At 34.2% G+C, this 16,086-nt stretch overlaps 1 protein-coding gene across 1 annotated transcript in view; it reads left to right on the top strand.

The window, feature by feature from the left end:
- Positions 1-16,086, top strand: part of LOC123542904 (uncharacterized) — a 195,577-nt gene that overhangs the window by 13,768 nt on the left and 165,723 nt on the right. Inside the window, exon 3 of the mRNA XM_053531345.1 lies at positions 12,977-13,195. Coding sequence (XP_053387320.1) covers positions 12,977-13,195 — 219 coding nt within the window. The remainder of the gene's footprint in view (positions 1-12,976; positions 13,196-16,086) is intronic.

Below are 16,086 nucleotides of genomic sequence, written 5' to 3'. Positions count from 1 at the left end.
TGCACAAAATCACTGTTTGGAGTTCAGACGGGCCGCACCCTCGTGATTCTGAACTCCAAACAATTGATTTTATTCAACGACAAATAACTAAATTAGGTACATTATTTCTTAACTTACATGCATCTTCTAACATATATTTTCAGCTTGGTTCATGACCTGTCAAGAGCGTCAAGTTAATTATTAATTTCATTTCAGGTTTTCAATACTGAACGTTTCTGATTGGCATTGATCAGTGCCTTTTCAACATTCTGTAAATGAAACAAAAATATGTTAAATACTTTTATATTGTACTATTGTATCATATGTCACTTTTGTTGAAATAATCATTTTTATGTTAATAGTTCTGGTTGTGAAGTAATCACTCTGAGAAAATGACCTTTTTGTGAAGTTTCGAGAAATTACAGGCGAAGTTTAAGCTGAAATGCTGCAGTACGATAAAATATCATAAAAAAGGTAAAATTTCTTATTTAACGTGGATAGTCGACGAAAATCCCAACCTGGAATGGATGGAACAACTTATTTCCAGCCGAGCCCACGGTAGGTGTCGTATCTACCTCCCCTGCATCCAGTCTAGGCCAACACTGCTGAAAACAGTAGCAATTTAAGTAAATAACCCTAACACTTGTTGGGATATAAGCCGCGACTGGGAATCAAACCCGGACCGCTGACGTTGTTGTCCAGCCTGCTAACCATTACGTCATTGACTTTTCATAAAACTATCTTTAGTTGATGTTAGACTTACTAATCATCAAAATGTGTTTAGGCCTGCAATGTCTTCTGTCGCACTTCATTTAAAACAGTATTACAAAAGAAAATTTCAGATTGCTGAATTACTTTTCTTGTATCATTGAAACACTATTTCGAAAGTAAAAAATTTGCAAATTCGGAGAAGACATTTTGTGGTTGCTGTATGGAATTTGATGTGGATTTTTTTATCAACCCACTGAGATGCGAGGCTGTAATGCCTCCCCATGCTTGTTTTAACATTTTCTGATCATTTAAGATTCATTTAAACTTTGAGTTTGTTGCGATGTAACTTCGCTGAATAGTAGTGAGCGTGGGAAGTGTGCACATTTCACTACCTTTAGTTTTTACTAATTCGTAAAGCTTATTTGAACCACTCTCGGGTCTGCTTCCTGGAAAAAAAACAACAGATTTGGTATCGTATGAGTGTGTGTGTGTGTTCGGGTTTAACGTCTTTTTCAACAATTTTTCAGTCATATAAACGACGGTGTCTACTTGTAGCAGTGAGCACAATACCCAACTTTAAAGTGCTGCCTCACTGGAATATCACGCCGCAGACACGTGGCATGATACCCACCCAGTCACATTATACTGACACCGGACTGACCAGTCCTAGCACTATCCTCTTAATGCTTAGCGCCAAGCGAGGAAGCTACTAGTACCATTTTCTTACATCTTTGGTATGACGCGGTCGGGGATCGAACCCACGACCTCCCGCACTCGAAGCGGACGCTCTACCACTAGGCTACCGAGACGGTGGTAGCGTATGAGAAGTCATGGTCATGACCCCAGTGGGGCTCGAACCCATGACCCCCAGGTTGAGCGACCGACACGTTAACCACTAGACCACCGCTCCCCTACCTTTCATGAATAGAATCAATTAAAATGAGACTGATATTATTAATTAAAATATTTAACATGAATGCGGTCTTTGTTTCCAAAGGATCTAATTATATGTGTCATTGATAAACTTCAGAAAATGTATAACAGATGGTTCGGAAAAGGTAAACCAGGCATACTCAAGGTAAATCAGAACATACCACATTATTCAGAAGAAGTTTACAATTAAAGATTTTTTTAAAAAATTCATTTTATTTTGGAATGTGTTTACACTAGGTGTATCTCGTGGTATACACCAAATTTCTTTTGAAAAAGTATCTATATCAATTCTTTTTAATTTGATATTTTTCTTATTTTTTTTTTCTTATTTATAAAATGTGAAAATGTAACAGATTACATACAATTATAAATGTTTTAGATAAATAATGTTTCGTAGAATGTATTACATATGAAACTAATAAGAAATGTTAATCGCTATAATTAAGCTTTGTTTCATCATGATGGTGATGATGATGATGATGGTGGTGATGATGATGATGATGATGATGATGATGAAATGTATTATTAGGCCTACTGTTGAATATTAAAATAATTGTTACTTATGATGAGACTGATGCTGCTGCTGCTGATGATGATGCACAAGATGCTAAATAATAATAAGAAGAAGAATGAGGAGGAGGAAGGAATTAGTAGCTCTAATGCATTTTCATAAAATTTGTCTTGAAAAAAAATCTGGTAGAGTAGCCTACTGTTACCCTAGTCCTAGCCATGTCATTCATGTGTCACTATTTTCAAATCAATTTTTATTAATTGTCGATAATTATATAACTATTCGCTTTGTTTGTGGCATTTTCCTTCTAAACTCTCCAGTACAAATGATTCCGAGTGTAGATTATCTCGATTATTAGAGATGGTGACGATAACAGCAAGATTATATTAGCCATATCCTGCGCGTGATGTTGTATGGCAACAAGTCACGTGAACCAATCAGGTGCCCGTTTAATCCAAAATGGCGATGACCATTGATTTCTGCGATATTTGAGTAAATATTGACACAAAACTTTGAACAATTAATGTCACTCGACCTTTTACTGTTTTTTGTTTGTATAATGCATATTTGTTATTGATACAGATCAATTAAAGCCTATTTTAAACGTTTAAACCAACACCATCAATCAGGGTTGCCACAAATTGACTGAGCCAGTCTGAGCTAAAAAAGCTGCCATTTGGAATTTCCTCGATCCTGTGAACTAAGATGCGATAGATGGTTATTAGAATTGAAATACAAAGCCCTTTCAAACTGTGATGAAGCACGATGTATAGGGCTGGTATATTTTCAAAATAGTCAAACAATATTGACGTGGTTCTAGGATATATATCGATTTATTTTTCTTATGGGCAATTGGGCAATATCTCGACTCGTGTCAATCACTCGAAAGATCGAAATAGTGGGGGAAATTTCTGGTGAAATTTTCATAGCTGGCGATGCTTTACATGCTATAGGTTTAAATGCCGACTATGTCACGAATTGTACACAAAATCAAATAAAACTTAATCCTACATGTTCATGTATCAAAAGGGGATACAATTATTTTGGTACTTGAAGTTTTGATGTTTAGATTGCACGTCACAAATATATAAAACAATCTCAACATCAAATTATTTGACTAATCTTCAGAACTGACTGATTTCAAAGTGCCCTAGTCTAAATAATGAGACCTCGGGCAGACCGATTTTACATTTTGATATTTTACGTTGTCTACCTAGAGGTCTCAACCAGAAACAATCAAAACTGTGGTGGAAACTGTGGTCAATTGAAATTACGATTTATCAGTAGTCACGATTTTTCTTTAGCCCTAACTGCTTACCTGTTGTTTTAAATCATAAATAGTAAATAAAAAACAAGAACAGGACAAATTTATCAAGAATTTCTGTTGTAAAAAATTTAAACCTCTAACGTTTCAATCGTCTTCATGTAATGGCGGTCAGAGGCGTGACCAATGAAAATGCTTCGTGTAGTAATGTGTTTACCGGTGATCGGCCATTTTCCAATATGTAGTACACTCGTGTTAAACCTTGGCATTTTTTTAACTGCCATAATTTGAATTTTTCTCAAGAAATCTCGGTAATATATACATCATTGAAAAGGAAAAATTACAGGCTTTCTATGTATGTATTTCTTTTTTTTATCCGTTGCATTATTATAACATAATTCCTGCCCAACGGATTCCATTGGGTTTACTTACGCAAAGAAGAGGACAGTGCTACCACTTTCTTTCCCTTTTTCTGTTTGTACCCCGGGAGGCGGATATGGGAAAAGTCAAAATAATAAAACATTTTAAACTCTCGAGTACAAAAATTTTTGGAAACTAAAAGGCCCTTCCCGTAAAGTGTTCTACTCTTTTTTTAAACTTTTCCCAAAACAAAAAGTTTTTGGTGTACCCTTAAAAGTAGGGAGGGTCTAAACTCCAACCCCAAACCCGGGTTTTTCCAAAAAGGGCCACACCTCAAAAAAACAGTTAAAAACGTTTTTTCAAAACTCCCCACCCCTTAAAAAATAGCCTGAAACAACTGGGCAAAAAAGCAAAAAACCCCAAAGTCAGAAACCGAGAGGGCCAATGTCCTCATTTTTTAGGGCGTGGACAGTTACTACAATGGGGGGGGCAAAACCCAAAAAAAAACCCCACAAGCCCCTGCTTAAATTTCACAAAGATTCCCTAAAAGATTTTCACCGGGGAGATACCCCAAAACCCTTTAACAAAGAAAAACATACCTTCAAAAACACACGCAATGCGCATGCCCACTCTAAATTTCGGTCCTGGGATAAACGCCAAACCTGCCACTACCCCCAGGCCCTTTACATTTTAAAAATAAAAATCATTGGATCAAACTTCGCCCTTTTACTTTGACATGGTTTTTTTTTTAAACATTATAAACAGCTTTAAAAACTAAATTTTTTTGTAAAGGCTTCCCCCGGCCCCTCTGGGGGGCTCCACCCCCTCAGCCCCCTCCCCGGGGGCCCAACTCCCCCTTTTAAAAACCCGATCACACTGGTGGCCTTTTTAGGGGCCTTTGGGACAGTTTGGGATTTTCCCAAATTTTTTTCTTGAAAAAGGTTAATTTCCCAAAAACCCGGGAAAAAAGCAATCTTTGGCCCCAGTTTTCAAGAAAGGCCCAAAACCCAAGGGTAGAAACTATAGGCCCAAAATCCCAAAACATGTATTCCCTAAAAACCAAACGAAGGACTTCAAAAAACCCTTTTTGAAAAGGTTGACTTCAAAAAACAAATCAAAAGCTCGCTACCCCCAGGGGGGTTCCACCAATTATAGCCAAGCGGATAAAGGTCAATTCTCATGCCCAAATTTCCAAAAAGAGTATTGTTAATGGGCTTCACCTTAAAGAACTTCCTTTTCCTGCCTGGGTTCCACAAGGATCATTCTTTGGGCCCCCTGTCTCTTCCTACCTACATAAAATGACTTCCCAAAATTTCCCCAAAAGAAAAGTCACACTTTTTGCAAATGAACTATTGCCCCTGCTGATGGTTAAATCCTCCCTTGATTCGGGACCCCTTTAAAAAAGGGCTCCATTCCCTAGAAGCCGGGGAAAAAGGGTTTTGGGTCAGTGGGTTTAACTGGAAAGGGGGGTATTGGGGATTATTTGAAAAAAAAAAACCTATCACTACAATTTACACAGCAAAATATAGCACTAAAAACTACAGAACGCTAAATCCCTGGGCCCCCACACTAAGAAATTAAAGATCAAAGTTGGTAAAAAAAAATTTTGAAAACCATCACATCAAAGGAAAGAAAACCCTTTAGATTCATCAAAAAGAAATGAAAAAACAAACAACAGAAAAGTTTTAAGAAACAGCTTACTAGCCCTATGTTTTCCCACAGCTTCAATACTGGAAACTGGAAATTTGATTGAAACTTCACATTTTTTGCCCAAATTGTCACGAGCTGATAATTGCATTGTCCCGGTTTATAACCCCTGTTTTTTGAAATTTTTCCCAAATTTTTTCCCCTTTTTTTCCAAATTTTAAAAATTTCTTAAATTTGACGGGACTTTTTAAATAGCAAGTGTTGCTGTCCTCTGACAGCTCTTGTTTTAAGAATTAGTACTCATTATTCAGACAAGAATGAAGTTTATACGAATATTTCTTTTTCTTACTCTTTTTAGACTCTCCTCACATCCAAAGTCTAAATCACCGTATTTGATTGAAAATATTGTTCATGCTATTACGGGCAAGCAATGTAAAATGCAAGCAATGCCTCCTGCCATTTTGAAGTTTTAAATACCCACGCAAATCATCCGATGGGAAGTCCACAACATGTAATATGTGGGGAGAAAACCCTTAAACTTATTTGAGGGCTACATCTCTGAAAAATTTAAAAAAAACCCTATATAATTCAATATATATAAATAAATTCGAAGGCAAAATGAATTTTTTTATTTTTCCAAAAGATGAACAAGCGTTTGAAAAACGTTTAATTTAAATCTTAATACTGAGTGTCCGAAAAAATTTTTCAGAAATAAGCGAAAGGGGAATTTAAATTTGCATGCGCTGATTGGGAAATGATAGACACACAATTTTTGAGCTGATTTGTTAAATCGCAGTTTATGCGAATATTCCCCCCGGAAGGTTGCCCCAAAAAATTCGAGTACAAAATTTGGGCTTTTTTGTTGCCATTGCTAAATATAAATTATTTTTTTTTTTTTTTAAAAGAAATACAAAGACATAAATTCATTTAAAAACCATTTTTTAAAAAGGGGGGGGATTTTAAACCTTTCATTCCATATGTATGATGGGGGGGTCGGGCAAAGGGGAAAATTTGTTTTTTATAAAAATTTAAAGTAGGGGAACTTTGGGATAGGGGAAATTTTTTGGGGATTAATATGTTACAAAAAACCCCAGAAAAAAAAGCCCAAAAAGCCCTTTGGGTCGGTTTTCTTTAGAAAGTTTAGAAATTTTTTGGGTTAAAAAATTTAAAAATAAAGCGTTTTTTTTTGAAAGGGGAAACCCCCAAAGGGTCTAAAACTGCATTACCCTTACCCGCAACATTTCTGTAATACACTTTCCATCATTCTTTTGGAAAAAAAACCATTAAAATTTTAAAAGGGGGGTGCTTACCAAAAAAATTTTTTCTGACGAATAGAAAACCAGTGCAATCATGATCAGACTGAAAGGAGTCCCGGCTAAACCTGATCTACACGGCCGCAAAGGCATAATCAATCGGGGCCAAAGCATGATGGGGTTTAAAAATCCATTCCCAAAATTTCTTTTTTTTTTTTCAAAATTTAAAGGGGACTACCTTTTGTAAATTTATAAGGAAACAAAAGGAAATGTTGGAAGTATTTCAAACTTTGACCGGGGAGATCCCCCGGCCCCAAGGAAATAAATTCCCCCGAAAACACGTCCCCTTTGCACAGGGGGCCCGGGAGGGAACAAAGGGGAAACCGGAAAAAGCATGGCCAGAGTTGAAATTGGTAAGCTGTTAAAAAACCCAACCAATTTTCTTTTTTCTATAATGGATTTGCCCAACATTCAAATTGGCATTTAACCCTTTTTTCTTTTGGAAGGGATTTTACAAAAAAATTAAACTGCCTGCAGGGATGGGGCAGGTTGATCTTGGTCTACCCGGGTCGAAAAGGGGCAAAATTTCACAATGCCCCCCAACCAGAAAAGTACCCCAGACGTTTTATTGTTGAAAAAAAACATTTTTTGGATTTTTCAGAGCAAAGGAAAAATTTTACCATTGGAGTCAAAAAAAATAAAACCTTTTAAATAACAAATGATTTTTCTAGAGAAAGTCAGTTTAAAATTTCATTTCTAACATGATTTTGATTGGTGACTTCCAGGAGATACTAATGCATCACTATGGATGCAAATCTTTGAAAAATTTGAATTACAATAGTTTTTTTTGTAAAATATCTTTTTCTTGGGCAAATTATGATTGTGAAATTTATATTTATACTAAAGTAACCCCTATGGAAAACCCAAAAATTTTTTAAATTAAAATTTTTAGAAATTCCCGGGTAAAAAATTTTAACATTTACAACACTTACTGTAAAGCACACTTTTTCCCCGCTCCCCAACAAAATTTCGTAAATTTAAAATTTTGGGGGTGTATGTTTGCGATTTTTTTAAAACATTTGAAAAATTTTTAAAAAAATGGTACCCTTTATTTTAAATTTTAAAAATTCATACTAAGGGTCAATACTTAGGCGGGGAATTAATTTTCCCCAAAATGTGGGGCCTTGTGAATATAACAAAAAAAAAACCCTTGGGGAAATTTTCCCTGCTTTTACAGTATTGAATAGGGGCTTTTAGAAAATAAACCCAATTTTTTTCCCAAGTTTTGAACATACCCCTAACTTGAACCAAAGCCCTGATTAGCCATTTTTAGACTGTTTGTTTTTTGAAAAACCCAAAAACCCTTGAAACCCATTAATTTTCGGGGTGGACTTTTTTTTTTTTTGGGGGGGGGGGGTTCGGATTGAATCAATCCAAAAAATTTTAAAACCCAAAAACAAAACTAGAAAAATTTCACAACCCTTTTTAATCTTCAAAAAGTTGAAACCCCCGCAATTCGAAACCCCACAAAATTGCCGTTTTAAACCAACACCACAAAAATTTCATCCCCACAAAATAAAATGATTTACAGCAAGCCCTCCTTCCACATATTGGGGCCTTAGAAAAAATTTTTTTCACTTTTCAATCTATTTTGTTTTTATGAGATGTCAACCCCGACAATTTTTAAAAATTTCCAAGGGGGGCACCTAATGGGGAAAATACATTGAAGAAAAATTGTAATTTATTTGGGGAATTTTTCCCCCAAGGTTTTTTAAAATTTTATCTTGAAAACAAAAAAGGCAGGTCTTAAAGGGGTTTGGTTAATTTTGAAAACAATAAATTCAGTAATTCTTCCATATTAATTGAATTAAATATTCAAACTTTTGACGAGTAAATCAGAAAACAATTAAATGATTATGAGCTGTAAAACCTATTGGCTTACAGATTTAAAGTCCCGAATTTTTAAAAATTTATTTTAAACATAAAATAACTTGAGTTTGGAGTTTTTATGCAAAAATAAATCACAAAGGGCCCCTGAGGGGATATTTTTTCCAACGCATAAAAACAACAAATGGGGGTTTTTTCCCAAAAACCCTTACTTAAATATTTAACCATTTTGTTTCCCAAAACATGACTTATTTCAAATAATGTTGACAGAATCGTGGGAGAAATTTTCCCATCAAACGTAATTAAAAACCCCGTCTACACCGCAAAAAACCCCCAAAAAATACCAAAACACAGTGCACATGCAGGATAGTTCAAGGCTGGTTTATTGCAGAATAACCCAAGATAGATTGTTAGAATTGTGAATATATATCCACATCATATTCTAGAACACAAACGCTTGTTAACTGAACAAGACATTTGAATATGAAAATAGAAAACAATAAGGCCAGTACTACCAACTACAAACCAAAAGGGATGTATAAACATAGGGCAATGGCAACACAAGTTAAGTATTCCATTTAAATAAATACAAATGTCCCAAAAATTTTTACTTTAAAGTTTAAAAATTAAATTTTTGGGCAAAATCTTGAGATGGAATTGTCTTGTGTATAAAGCTATATTGTAATTCTGATAAATTTTAGATTGGTTTCCAAAACTGAAAAGGATACTAAACATAGATAAGATGCCTTGAAATAAATTGGTATAAACTAAACTGAAATTTTAATATACCAAGTCAAGGGTGAAAATTTATTAAAATAGATTAAAAAAAATTTAAAGAAAATTTTAAAAAACCTTTTTTCGAACAAATTTCCAATCTACTCATTATATTGAAATTGCTAAAAGGGAATTAACTTGAAGAAAAGAAATCAAAAACAAAAGCAGGTCCCTAGCAAACATCCTTTCATTTGGTTTTTGGGAACCCTTTAAACCCCGTTCGATGATGGTGTAATTTTTTTCCCCCCAAAAACCAAAGGTTACAACACTATAAACAACTCTTGTTAGGGAAAAACACGGAAACACGTCCGGGAATAATACCGGGAGACAATTTTTTTAAATGGTTTCCCAAACCCGGTTTTTAGTCAATGAAAACCTTTATTTTGGGTAACTCCAATGTTGAAAAAAATTTGTATTTGGTTTTAGGCATTGTTAGTTTTGGGTTATGCTTTTTTCCCTTTGTTTCAACTGGTCACCATTTTTCATTTCCCCCGATGTAAAAAATAGTAAGGGGTATTTTTAATTGAAAACAACCCTCCCTTTTTGAATACATTCCCCCAAAGTAACAACACCCAAAAATTTCCCCTTTTTTTTTAAAACCCCCTTTTTTTTTGCAAAAGAATTCCCTAACCTTATGCTCTAGCCCTGATCCCATAAAGTGATTGAGGATCCTGCAAAAAGATTTTTTTTTTATTTTACAGAAAGAGATGTATTTTCGCCCGAGTGTTTTAAATAGGGTTTTAAAAAGCAGTTTTGGGGAATTTAAAATTTTTTTGATTCTAATATCCCAAAACAAAACATAAAAAAAAAAGGTAAAGGGTTCCCTTTTTTGGACGCAACAAAAACATTGACGTTAAATGACGTAATTTTAAACGTAAGATGTTTTTTAAAAGAGAAAAAACACATTTAAAAATTTTTCTTTAAAAGAAAAAAGCTAGAAAGATTTTTGACGACACAGTAAAAAGAAAAAATACCAGCAACAGGTTTTCAGTGTTTTTCCCTCGGTTTTTTTTGATGTCTGCTCACAAAAAAAATGCCCGTTTCTCCAGCAAGTCAAACAAAGGGATGATTTTTTTTTTACTCGTAAATGATTTAACAATAGCTTTAAAAAAATTAAATGTTCAAATTCTTAAAAAAATTTTTAAAGAATTGGGGGCATGATTCCTATATACAAAGTCTCCCCCCTACCTTTTAATTTGAAAACATAGTTTTAAATGAAATAAAAGTTTTTCTTCACAATTTATAACTCAAACTTTCGGATTTGACTTTCATGTGAACCTTTTCAGTTTTCTTTATATGTTCTACATTTCAAAACTGGATAATTTGAGCATTTTGTTCATCACCTCCCTGCCTTTATTGGTCTGTGTTTTATGCAACCAGTCTGCCAATTTCATTTGTTTTATGCAGCAAGTCTTTCAGATTTATCTGACAAGCAGTCTGCCAAACTTACCAGACAACCAGTCTGCCTAATGTATCGGACAAACAGTCTGCCAAATTTATCTAACAACCAGTCTGCCAAATTAATCTGACAGTCAGTCTGCCTAATGTATCGGACAACCAGTCTGTCAGATTTATCTGACAACCTGTCTGCCAAATTAAACAAAAAACCAGTCGCCCAAATTTTTTCCGAAACCAGCCCGGGCCCCAAAAAATTGGACAACCATCTGCCAAAAATTTTTTCTGACCCAAACCCTTTTGCCTTTTGTTTGGGGCAACCAGGGCTTTCCAAATTTTTCTGACAACCATGTGCCAAAATTTTTCTGACAACCCCTCCCGCCTTTTTTATCGGACAACCAGTCTGTCAGATTTATCTGACAACCAGTCTGCCAAATTAATCAGACAACCAGTCTGCCAAATTTACCTGAATACCAGTCTGCCTAATGTATTGGACAACCAGTTTTCCAAATTTTTTTCTGGGCAACCAATTTTGCCTTTTTTTAAACAGACAACCAGGGGGCCCAAAAATTTTGACAACCCTGTGGCCCCAAAATTTTTCTGACAACCTTTCTGCCTTTTGTAAACGGGCAACCCGTCGCCAAAATTTTTCCTGACAAACCCGTCTCCCTAATGTATTTAAAAACCAGTCTGCCAAATTAAACTGACAACCAGTCTGGGCCCAAAAATACTGACAACTAGTTTTGCCCAAAATTTAAACTAAAACCCTTTTGCCCCAAAATTTAAACAGACAACCAGTCTGCCAAATTTACCGAATACCAGTCCCGCCTAATTTTTGGAAAACCCGTCCCCGCCTAATGTATTGGACAACCTCTGCCAAATTTTATCTGACAACCATCTGTTTTTAAAAGTATCAGACAACCAGTGTGCCAAATTTTTTTCTGACAACCAGGTGCCAAAATTTTCCGACAACCAGTCTGCAAAATTTAAACGGACAACCATTTTTGGGTAAATTTTCCTGAAATTCCATCTGCCAAAGTTTTGGACCAACCATTCTGCCAAATTTATCTGACAAACCCGTCCCGCCTTTTTTATCCCGGGCAACCCCGTATGCCAAATTTAATCTTCAACCATTTTGCCAAATTAATTTTGACAACCATGTGCCAAATTTATCTGGGCAACCTGCGCCTTTTGTATCGGACTCCCCCTCCCGCCAAAATTTTTTTTTGACATTTAGCCCCGCCTAATGAAATTGGGCAACCAGTTTTGCCAAATTTAAACCCGACAACCAGTCTGCCAAATATATCTGACAACTTTTTATTCCAAATTAAAACGACAACCAGTCTCCCAAATTAATTTGACAGTCAGTCCGCCAAATTTATCTGACAACCAGCCTGCTAAATTTATCTGACAACCAGTGTGCCAAATTAATCTGACAACCAATCTGCCAAATTTATCTGACAACCAGTCTGCCAAATTTACTTGACAACCAGTCTGCCTAATGTATCAGACAAACAGTCTTCCAAATTTAAACTACAACCAATCCCGCCAAATTTTTTTCAGACAAAAGTGTGCCTTTTATCAAACAACGGGCTCCAAAAATTTTTCTGACTTTCCCTATCTGACAACCATCCCGGGCCCAAAATTTTTCTGACCCAAACCCTATAAGACAAGCATCTGCCCCAAAAAAATCTGACAACTAACTGCCAAACTTATCTACCCAAAAAATCTGCCAAAATTTTTCTGACTGGTTAAATTTACAAGATTGTAAATTTTTTTACTGGGATTTTGTGCAATTTTTGGGTCACATTTTGGAAAATATTTCACCCCAGAAATCCCCCCGAAATACTTTTTTGCGAGCAATCCCCTAATGTAGCAATTTAAACCGCCCCTTTTGAAAGAAGCACAAAAGTAACTAAGGGGCGGAGTTTATTGATCCGTTTACGGATCCATCCATTTATCTACAACCAGTCTGGGTTTTTCTAAAAAACCAGTCTGCCAAATTTAAACTGACAAACCCTATCCCGAAAAACAAGTCGGGCCAAAATTTAAAACTTCCAAACCCTATATACCCAAAAAGTCTGCCCCAAATTTTTCTGACAGCTAGTCTGCCAAATTTATCTGACTGGTTAATTCACAAGGAAATGGAAAATTTTTTTACTGGGATATAACTCGTTTTATTTACTGAAAAACAGTCCGTGTCCCTTTGGATTTTGTTAGTAAATCAAATTTATTTTTTTAAAACTTTTTAAAAATATGAAGTAAAATTTTCCAAAAAACTTTTCCCTTTTTCTTAGACAACTCAAAGCTAGATGAGGATGAACTAGTGGAAGATAAACCAGAAATTGACCTTGAAGAAGCCGCGAACAAGGTCAACGAGTCTTTGACAACGGCAGAGGAACTTGCAAAAAAGTTGAGCGATTTGAACCAAGATATTATTGAATGGCTTGTTAACTATGCCAACACGAAAGCAAGCAACAAGTAAGTTTATGTGGAAATGTCTATAGAATTTTGTTCATTAATGTCTGCTGATATGTCCTCAAAAGTAAAGATGATGTTAGTCTGATTTTTTTAAAGATCGTCTGAAACAAGTTAGGCCCTGAAAAATTTTGCTAAATTTCTCAAAGATAATAGCACCATTTTGTCTGTGACAGTGTCAAACATTAGTGATTTAATTTAATTTTTGATTAAAAAAAATAGACAATCTTTTTAACATATTAACAAACTAAGGGGGGCCATTGCTTTATAAAAATAAACAAAAAATGCAGCATAACAAAAATTTAAAGTTTGATTTTTGAATTTATATGAAGACAGTTACAATACATCAAAGCCCAAATTCTTTTTAAACCCCAACCCTTTTCTAAATTTTTTATAATTAACTTTCCATCTTTTTAATTTGGGCTGCACCATTAACTGTTTTAATAGGGTGATTTCCAAAAAGATATTGAGTAGTGAACAGTGCAGATCATGATCAGACTGCATGGATGTGCAAGCTGATCTTAGTCTGCTCTGGTCGCAAGGCGAAACCAATCGTGTCCGGCATGTTTGCTTGTAAGGCAAAGAATTTAAAAATGATGATTTGGAAAAAGTATTCCTTTGTACTAAAAAAAAAATTTTTACTTTTGTTCCCCAATGGAATGACGAAATAATCTTTCCAAAACAATTTGACCCTTTTTCCTGCTAAATTTCTAAAAAGGGGCTGGTCCCCCATTGACTGGGCAGTACCATTTATTTTGAAAGGGGTTTTCAATTTAAAAAATTTTCTGAAAGAAAAAGCGAACATTTCAACCAAGCATTGTAGGCGTTATAAATAAAAATTCTAAATTTTCAAACTTTAAAAAAAGGAAGATTATTTTTGAAAACACCAAAATTTCCCCACAAACTTAGCCCTTATCATGCTGGCCCCAATTAATCTGCCTTTGCGGCCAATGTAAAATCATGAAACAGCCTGCCCCATTTGTTAAATCTGAACCCAAAATACTGTTCACCATTCAGCCCCGTATCTTTTCAGTATTACCCCCATTGGACAGTTTTTTTGGTTTCAGTCCAAAAATTTAAAAAAAAAGAACCAAAAATTTTTTTATTATTTAAATTTAGGAAAAAAGGGGAAAAGGGAAAAGGGTTTCAATTAAATAAACTGTAAAGTTTTGGGGTCGTAAAATTGATTGTGATAAAAAAAAACAAAATAGGGAAACATCAAAAAAATCTAAATAATTTTCTAAAAAAAAACATGAAAAAAAAAGTGGCTAAAGGAATGATAAAACAAGTGAAGGATTTTTTTTTACCTTGTAAATAATACGAAATCATTTTAATATTTTAAATTTCTTAAATAATGAGCTTTTCATCGATACTAGAGAAAATTTTGTTTTTTAGTGATGTTTATATACACACTGGGACAGGTGCACCAAATCGTACAAGCACTTGTTTCAATGCATACTTTTGAAATCATATATTATCGGGAGGGGTTTGGTGGTAGCACTTTTTCTTAAACACATTTTGTTTCCAAATGATATAAATTTTTATAATGTTGCCCAAAAGGTATATTGAACCAAAAAATTTTCCAAATGAATAAATTTTCATGTCCCCCGATTATATATTGACATAAAGTCGCCAGATTAAAATTTTTTGGGGGGGGGGGCATAATTCCCAGATGATAAAAATTGACATTTAAAGTCGCCAATGGAAAAAATTTACATAAAAGTTTCCAAAAAGATATATTGAAAAAAATGTCCCCCAGAAAGAATATTGGGCATAAGTTTTCCAGATGATATAATTTACATAAAACCCATATTGCTGTTTTAATGGGAAATTTAACATGGATTCTTTTTATGTTAAATTTTTTAGATTAAGATCATTCTATGAAAGTTCAATTAGGGCACAAATATGGGGAATTATTTTTTCACAGCAATTACCAGTTCAGTGTGGTGTAAATTAATTTAAGGGTTGTACATGTAATTTTTTTGTGGTTTTAAAATAAAATACATTTATTTAAATTTGAAAGCACCAAAAATTTTTGATGGGTTCATGGGACAAAAAATCAAAGAAAGACGTTACATCAAAATAATATAGTTTTTGATGATTTTTTTTGCATTGCCTATAGCTATTAAAATTAAGAAAAAAATGTATAATTTGCCTTTGTTGAACTGAAAAAACCCCAATATCCCAAAATTTTTTTCTAAGTAAACCCAATTCACTGTTTCCTTAAAAAAAGAGACAGGGTTTGTTTGCAAGAAAATTCAAAACATAAACTATGATAAAAATAACAAAATTTTAAAATTTTTTTGGGGGCTAATGTACAAGCCTTTCATGTAAAAATAATAACAATTTTTCCCCTAACCCCTGGGAAATTTTTTTCCCAAACCACGAACACGAATTTTTTTTTCCCCCAAAATAAAAAAATTTTAAAAGAAAATCACACAAGTGTTTGGTTTTGTAAAAACTGGCAAAAGGTAATAAAGCAAAAAAAAATTTTTTGCAAAAAATTTTTGAATTTTTCAGTATCTTACAGTAATTTTTAAATTTCACATTAAATTTTTCAAACACAGAGGGGGAAGCGGGGGATTTGCGTAAAGAAAAGTAATGGGCACATACCAGTCACATGGTTTAATCGTCCAAACACATTGTGAAATTTTTTATAATGTAGGGTCCCCATGGTTTTTTGACCTTTGTTTTTTTTTAGTCACTGTCTACTTTTTTATTTCCCCCAGATCTTTAACAAAATGAAAAAATCGAAAAAAATTTTTGGGGAGGGATTGGGGAATATTTTTAAATTTTTTATAGTGAATATTTTTTAAATTTAAAAAAAGGTATAAAGGGCAAAATTAAATTTTTTTCACAGTGAAGTTTTTTTTATGACAAAGACTGGGTATAAT

Source organism: Mercenaria mercenaria, chromosome 19 (assembly GCF_021730395.1).
Source record: "Mercenaria mercenaria strain notata chromosome 19, MADL_Memer_1, whole genome shotgun sequence".
NCBI classification, from domain to species: domain Eukaryota; kingdom Metazoa; phylum Mollusca; class Bivalvia; order Venerida; family Veneridae; genus Mercenaria; species Mercenaria mercenaria.
The sequence above is the reverse complement of the archived record's forward strand: the minus strand, read 5'-3'. Positions and strand labels throughout refer to the sequence as shown.